Raw genomic sequence first — 7,374 nt, 5'->3', positions numbered from 1 at the left:
TTGGTTTAATAAAGGTGTGCGTGTGCGTGGATCGCTGTGGTTTCGGTAGGCCGAAGGGCCTGTTTCCACGGTGTATCTCAAAACTAAACGCTAAACGGCCTAATCCGCTAAGTTCTTCCAGCACTTTGTGCTTTGGTCAAGATTCCAGCATCTGCAGTCTCTTGCATCTTCATGGAGATTTAAGTATTTGGAAAACGGAAATTACTGGAAAGTGTCTTGTGCCAGTGGCATTCCTCCAGGAAACAGGTTTGATAAAATCCTTCACAACTCTATATCAAACATATCCTGTTAAGTTCTATGTAATTTTGAAGAATTATTTTCCATATAGTTGCATAGTAAAACTTCCATTGTGAGGTTAAGGCAAATCTTTTCATTTATTAGAGTTCATAGACGTAAATAAAGTCATCACAAATCCATGTTAATCATATTGTATAAAACAAGTTACAAAATGTGTTCTTGGCCACGAAATATAGTACAGATGTACTCACCCATGAAGGAAGACTACATAAAAAACATTAAAAAGTGAAATTTGTTATGTATGCAACAGAAAGAAGATAGAGGCCAACAAAATATTTAGTGTTTTATCTGCATTCCCCCCGCCCCCCCCCCCCACAATCTTCTATAGCAGGTACTTCACACAATTTCAGCAAATATTCTTCCAAAAATATTTTTAATGTTCAGTTTAATCCCCAGTTTAGTGTCTGTGAGCTGTGAATTTGTGGTCCACCCGAGTAATATTTAAATTTTCCAAATAAATAACATGTTTCAATGGCATATCTGCAAAGTGAATTGCAAATGCCTGCATACCCGCTCCATTCTCACGGTGTGGTGATTTACAGGACAAGGGTTAATCCAAACTATTTCCCAACCAAAGTGAATGATCCACCTTCATGTCACGGGTCAGAAAGTGCAAAAGGCATTAAAATGTGCCACGGGTCATTCCAACCATTATTACTGCCTCAAATTATGCAACAATGTCATTTACCAAGAAAAAATGATCACAAATAAAAAGACAATTCAAGTATTCAAAATGTTTCCCCCATCCAAAGCAGTCATCAACACACTTGGACTAATGGACACTGTACCATTCGACAGAAGACTCGGAGGTAGATTCAAACCAGCTCCAAAGCTGAAGAATCACTGGCCCAAAAGCAGGAATTTCAGAATATTAAGGTGCATCTTGTCTATGTTTCTCTGCACATCTCCCATGTACAGAAGCAAGGTCAGTCCGTCAGTTAATTGTTCTATAGTCACCAGACTGTGCGTTCTTCTCATTTGTGGAGGGTCCTATCATTCCAGAATCGTAACCTACATATTCGGAAATAAAAAGGCGTGGGTTAGCAAGTACATCACGACCATGACACGCTTCCATTTTCAATTCTAAACGCAAGAGCAAGGTATTTTGTTCATCGATTTCCTGGTGTTCAAGCTAGATTGATACAAACAATAGAATAAACTGAAATTGATTTCTCCTTTCATGAAAATTATAAGAAATCAGATCATAAAGCAAATTTGTACCAATTAGTTAGGTTGGTAATGTTTTCTTTTATAGACACAATGGGGATGGAGTACTTTAAAAAAAAAAAAAAAAAGAACATTAGGAGGACAAGAGGCGGTTATGAAATATCACTGGCAGACAGGAGCAAGCAGAATTCCAAGGTGTTCTCTGAGGAGAGAGAGAGTCAGAGAGAGAGTCAATTTAATTGTCATTTGGACCCCTGGAGGTCCAAACGAAATGCCGTTTCTGCAGCCATACATTACACACAAATAGACCCCAGACACAACATAATTACATTTAACATAAACATCCATCACATAGCTGTGATGGAAGGTGATGGAAGGCCAAATAAACTTATCTCTCCACTGCACTCTCCCCCCCCCCCCGATGTCAGAGTCAAAGTCATAGCCCCCGGCTGGCGATGGCGATTGTCCCGCGGCCATTAAAGCCACGCCGGGTGGTGCGAGGTCGCACACCGGGTCTTGGTGTTAGAGCCCCCGGTGTGCGCTCGCAGAGTCCGCGGCCATTCCAGCCGCGCGGGGCAGTGGTGTCAGGCCCCGCTCCAGGAGCTCTTCAACCCCGCACTCGGGCGGGAGAAGTCGCCGTTGCAGGAGCCCTGAGAAGCGATCTCCCTCCAGAGAGCCGTGGGCTCCCGGTGCCGTCGTCCACAGACCCGTCGTTGGAGCCTCCGACTCTCCGGTAGCAGCAGCAGCAGCAGCAGCAGCAACGACAGCAGCAGCAGCAGCGCTCCTCCACCGCTCCACCCGCTCCGGACTCGGCCAGCTCCGCGACGGCAACGGTGAGTCGACACCTGAGTCCCCGGCTTCTTCCTGTTGGAGGCCGCTCCTCGTTGCAGCCTCAACGACACCTGAGACCCGACGAGAAAAGGTCGTGTCTCCAGTGCAGGGAGAGATTCAAAAAGTTTCCCCCCCCCTCCCACCCCACCCCCGCCCCCACCCACACACACACCCCAACATAAAATAACAAAAACAACATAAAAACACAGACAAAAAATAATAAAAACGCGGACAGGCTGCAGAGGCCGCTGCTGGCCAGAGCCGCGCCGCCTACCGGATATAGAGGAAGGGGAGAACCAGGGAAAGAATAGGTCCCCTTCGGACAAAAAGGGCAATCACTGCATGGAGCTGTACCCCATCATTTGACTGGACAGCATACACAAGATTGTGGATATGCAAGTTATCACAGATAGCGAGGAAGATTGTCCAAAGCTACAGCATAATAGCTGGGCAAATGGAATTTAATCCTGAGAATTGCAAGGTGATACGTTTTTGGAAAGTGAACAAGGGCAGAAGGTACACAGTAAATGGCAGGACGCAAGGTAGAGTTGATGAACAGCAGAACCATGGGGTACAAGTGCATAGATCCCGAAAAGTGGCAACACTGGTAGATAGGGTGAAGGTGGCACTTAGACTGCTTGCCTTCCTCAGATGTGGCACAGTATTCAAGAGCTGTCACATGATGTTACAACCCTATAACGCATTGGTTAGGCTTCACCTGAAGTACTGAATAGAAAAATTAAATTGGAGGAAGTCCTCAGTGGGCCAGGCGGCATCTGTGGAGGCAAAGGGGCGGTCAACAATTCCAGTTTCCAGACGGTGCAGTCTCTTGCATCTCCTGTAGAGGGCGCAGTTCTGGCCACTACTGTGGAGGAAGGTGGTCATTTTTGTTGGAGAGGTTGCAAAGGAGAAGCACTAGAATATTATAAAAATGAACTGTAGACACTGGTTTATACCAAAGATTGGCACAAAAACGGTGGTGCAACTCAGTGGGTCAGTCAGTTCAGCCGGAAGAATGGTCCCAACCCAAAATGTCACCTCCATTTTCTCCAGAGATGTTGTTTGACTCGCAGTGGAGGGGAGGGGTAGGCTAGGACTTAATGGAGGCACATAAAATTATGAGTGGAATCGATATGGTAGATAGTAGTATTAACAATTCCCCCCCCCCCCCCAGACAACTTTAGAAGGGAATTGAGGGCACTTTTTTTTCCATGGACAAAGGCTGGAGATTGGAATGCACCACCTGCAGAAAAGGTGGCAGACATACTCGACATTCTAGTGTCTAGACATGCACATCTTTAGTGCTGTTAGCACCCACTCCCAACTTTCAAGTCAGTCTTGCTTGCAGCAGCACAACAGAATATGTGAACATAATACGGATCAGGAAATAAAGGTTCAGTGTGTCTATATACCATAGACCATATATACCATATATATCTATATACACACACACACATATATATATATATACATACATATATATATATATATTTACACATATACACACACACACACACATATATACATATACACATATACACATGCATACATACACACATATATATATATATACACATACATATTCATATATATACACACACACACATATATATATATATATATATATATATACACATATATATATATATATATATACACATATATATATATACATATATATATACACACATATATATATATACATACACAATAAATAAACAGATAAAGTGCAATAGACTGTTAATGTTCAGAGTTTGTTCGATGGCGAGTTTAATAGCCTGATGGTTGTGGGGAAGTAGCTGTTCCCGAATCTGGATGTTCCAGATATCAAATTCCTGTACCTTCTTCCCGATGGCAATGGAGAGAGGAATGTGTGGCCAGGATGGTGTGGGCCTTTGATGATGTTGGCAGCCTTTTTGAGGCAGCGACTGATCTCTCCACCATCGAAGGGATCTGAGCCGATGGGGGGGGGGGGGGGGGGGGGGGGGGGGGGGGGGGGGGGGGGGGGGAGAGAGAGGGGAGAGAGGGGAGAGGGAGAGAGGAGAAAATAGGTGCAGGAGTAGGCCATTCGGCCCTTCGAGCCTGCCCCGCCATTCGATATAATCATGGCTGATCATCCAACTCAGTATCCTGTACCTGCCTTCTCTCCATACCCTCTGATCCCTTTAGCCACAAGGGTCACATCTAACTCCCTCTTAAATATAGCCAATGAACTGGCCTCAACTACCTTCTGTGGCAGAGAATTCCAGAGATTCACCACTCTCTGTGTGAATTTTTTTTTTTCTCATCTCAGTCCTAAAAGACTTCCCCATATTCCTTAAACTGTGACCCCTTGTTCTGGAGTAACTACACTGAAGCACGTAAACCATTAGGTTTGCTTAGCAGGCTGCAGTTGGGGTGTTTGAACAAGGAAGACAGATAAGTTTTAAAACATAATAAAAATGCAGATAAAGGCAGCAATGGACGGAAAATTTGAAAATATTTCTTCAACGAGTTATAACGCTTCAGCTACTTATGCTCCCATGTTGGCCATAAACCAATTCCCAGCAATGGTACTTTATTGCAACATTTTTAGTGCATCTCGGAAACAATACCTCTTTCCAGGAGTGCATTACCCAGACTTAATAACGAAACATGACAAAAAAAAAAAATCAGGAGTTACAAACGCCAAAAAATTCAAACAACTAACAGCTAGGACTTGATTAAACTCAAAGTGCTGGAGCAACTTAGTGTGTCAGGCATCATCTGCAGAGGGCGATTTCGGGTCAGGACCCTTTTCACAAGCTGGAAAAGAGTTGGGGGTGGGCCAAAGCCTGGCAAGTGATGGGTGAATGTGTAGGAAGGAACCGCAGATGCTGGTATAAGCCGCAGACACGAAAAGCTGGAGTAACTGGGCGGGACAGCCAACATCTTGGAGAAAAGGAATGGGTGACGTTTCGGGGCGAGACCCTTCTTCAGACACAGGTTAGCAGGGTTGGCAGATGGGTGGACAAAAGCCAGAGATGAAAAGAAGACAAAAAAAGGTGTGTCAGATGAGAGAGAGGAGTGAAACATAAAGTCACAGGAAGAGAAACCAATGCTTCCTGGAAAAATGGGGCAGGGAGAAATGCAGAGAAAACGGAAAGGGGATTCTACTTAATATTGGAGCATTCAATGTTGATGCCATTAGGTTGTAAGCTACCCAAACAGAATGTGAGGAGATGTTTCTCCAGTTAGCACGTGGCTTCACTCTGGCAATAAAGGACAGAAAGGTCAGTATGGGAATGGCAAGGGGAGTTAAAATAGTTAGCAAATGGGAAATTGGAATGCACCACAAGTCTGATGAATTGGTCATCCAGTCTAAGCTCATTGATCATCATTCATGGTTTCACACTCATGTAAACCTAACACATTTACTTTGTCCTGGACGTTTAGTACTTGGTGGGATTACCACAGAAAATCTCAATGGAAAGAGAAAATACTTTCGTCCCAGAATGTTCCGTTATCAGTTTCGATTTCTCCCATCTGCAGCATGGAGTCCATTCAAAAGCCGAGGCTCAGCCACATGATACACAAATGTATTTCGAGCACTGAGAAAGTAATCGTGTTCTTTCAATACACAAAAGAGGGGGATTAAAATTCCACTTTAAAACATCCATGTAAACTGATGAAATGTACAGTCACAAAGCTTGTGTTACACGAACCATTAGTGGGGTTTTAATAAAATCAGTTTTCAGAATTTCCTTTGTTAGATTTAAAAATGATATTTTTAAACTTGTAGAATAAATTTTAATTGGAATACATTATGCAGGTTTTAATACATAGTTAAACCACTGTTTTATGTGCATTTAAAGAAGTATTTACACTTTAAATAGTTTTACGGTGAATTTAATTACATATAAAATAGTACGCAAGTTTTAAAAGACTAACATCTTTAGATTATTGTAGATATTTAATTGAGCTATTATATTGCAGTTATAACGAATAGCTGGTCATTCAAAATCTGCATTGGTGTAGTGTTATGCACTGTACAATTCTTCCCACATTAAAATATACAATGTTGTAAATTTGTATAAAAGTTACTGCTGGCAGTCAGATATATTACACCAGGAATGAGCATCATGATCAGATTTTACTACACTTATACACAATTGCACCAATTAGATTTTAATACTCTCCACATTATATGTTAGCAGCATTTAATATATACTCATTTAATATTAAGTCTTAACAAAACAACAACCGTTTGGTTTAATAACTTATCTTTGGGTAATTTGCAATGAGACTGAGATGGCAACTGTAAACTAATGCGGTACAAAAAAAAACCCAGCAGTGTTTAAATGGTACAAATTGCCCTGGAATTTTAGGTCACATGGAATCCAAGGTGAGCTAGCCACTTGGATCCAACATTGGCTTGGAGGTAGAAGAGTGCGCTGGCAGAGGATTGTTTAAGACGAGAGGCCTGTAACAAGTGGTGTATCAATGCTGGATTCCCTATTGTTCATAGAAACATAGAAAATAGGTGCAGTAGGAGGCCATTCGGCCCTTCGAGCCAGCACTGCCATTCATTGTGATCATGGCTGATCGTCCCCCATCAATAACCCGTGCCTGCCTTCTCCCCATATCCCTTGACTCCACTAGCCCCTAGAGCTCTATCTAACTCTCTCTTAAATCCATCCAGTGATTTGGCCTCCACTGCCCTCTGTGGCAGGGAATTCCATACATTCACAACTCTCTGGGTGAAAAAGTTTTTTCTCACCTCGGTCTTAAATGACCTCCCCTTTCTTCTAAGACTGTGGCCCCTGATTCTGGACTCGCTCAACATTGGGAACATTTTTCCTGCATCTAGCTTGTCCAGTCCTTTTATAATTTTATATATTTCTATAAGACACCCCCCCTCTCATTATTCATATCAGCATATCTGGATGAATCTTTAGGTGGCATGGTTGGTAGTCCATGGTTGGACATATAGGTCAGATGGGACTAGCTTGCACAGGCAACTTGGCCAACATTGAGTAGTTGGGCCGAAGGGCATATTTCCATGCTGTGTAGCTTTTTCTCCATGAAATAGTAAAGGAGAAACCCTTAGGACAAATATAA

The 7,374-nt window shown here is 42.8% G+C and overlaps 1 protein-coding gene across 1 annotated transcript in view; it reads right to left on the bottom strand.

The window, feature by feature from the left end:
* Positions 1 to 332: 332 nt before the first annotated feature.
* The window catches only part of mfsd12a (major facilitator superfamily domain containing 12a), a 54,317-nt gene continuing 47,275 nt past the window's right edge, over positions 333 to 7,374 (bottom strand). Inside the window, exon 10 of the mRNA XM_055658544.1 lies at positions 333 to 1,308. Within this exon, the coding sequence (XP_055514519.1) occupies positions 1,232 to 1,308 (77 nt within the window). The 3' untranslated portion in view covers positions 333 to 1,231. The remainder of the gene's footprint in view (positions 1,309 to 7,374) is intronic.

Source organism: Leucoraja erinacea, chromosome 29 (assembly GCF_028641065.1).
Source record: "Leucoraja erinacea ecotype New England chromosome 29, Leri_hhj_1, whole genome shotgun sequence".
In the NCBI taxonomy this organism is placed as follows: domain Eukaryota; kingdom Metazoa; phylum Chordata; class Chondrichthyes; order Rajiformes; family Rajidae; genus Leucoraja; species Leucoraja erinaceus.
Note: the sequence above shows the minus strand (reverse complement) of the source record. Positions and strands in the feature narration are given on the sequence as shown.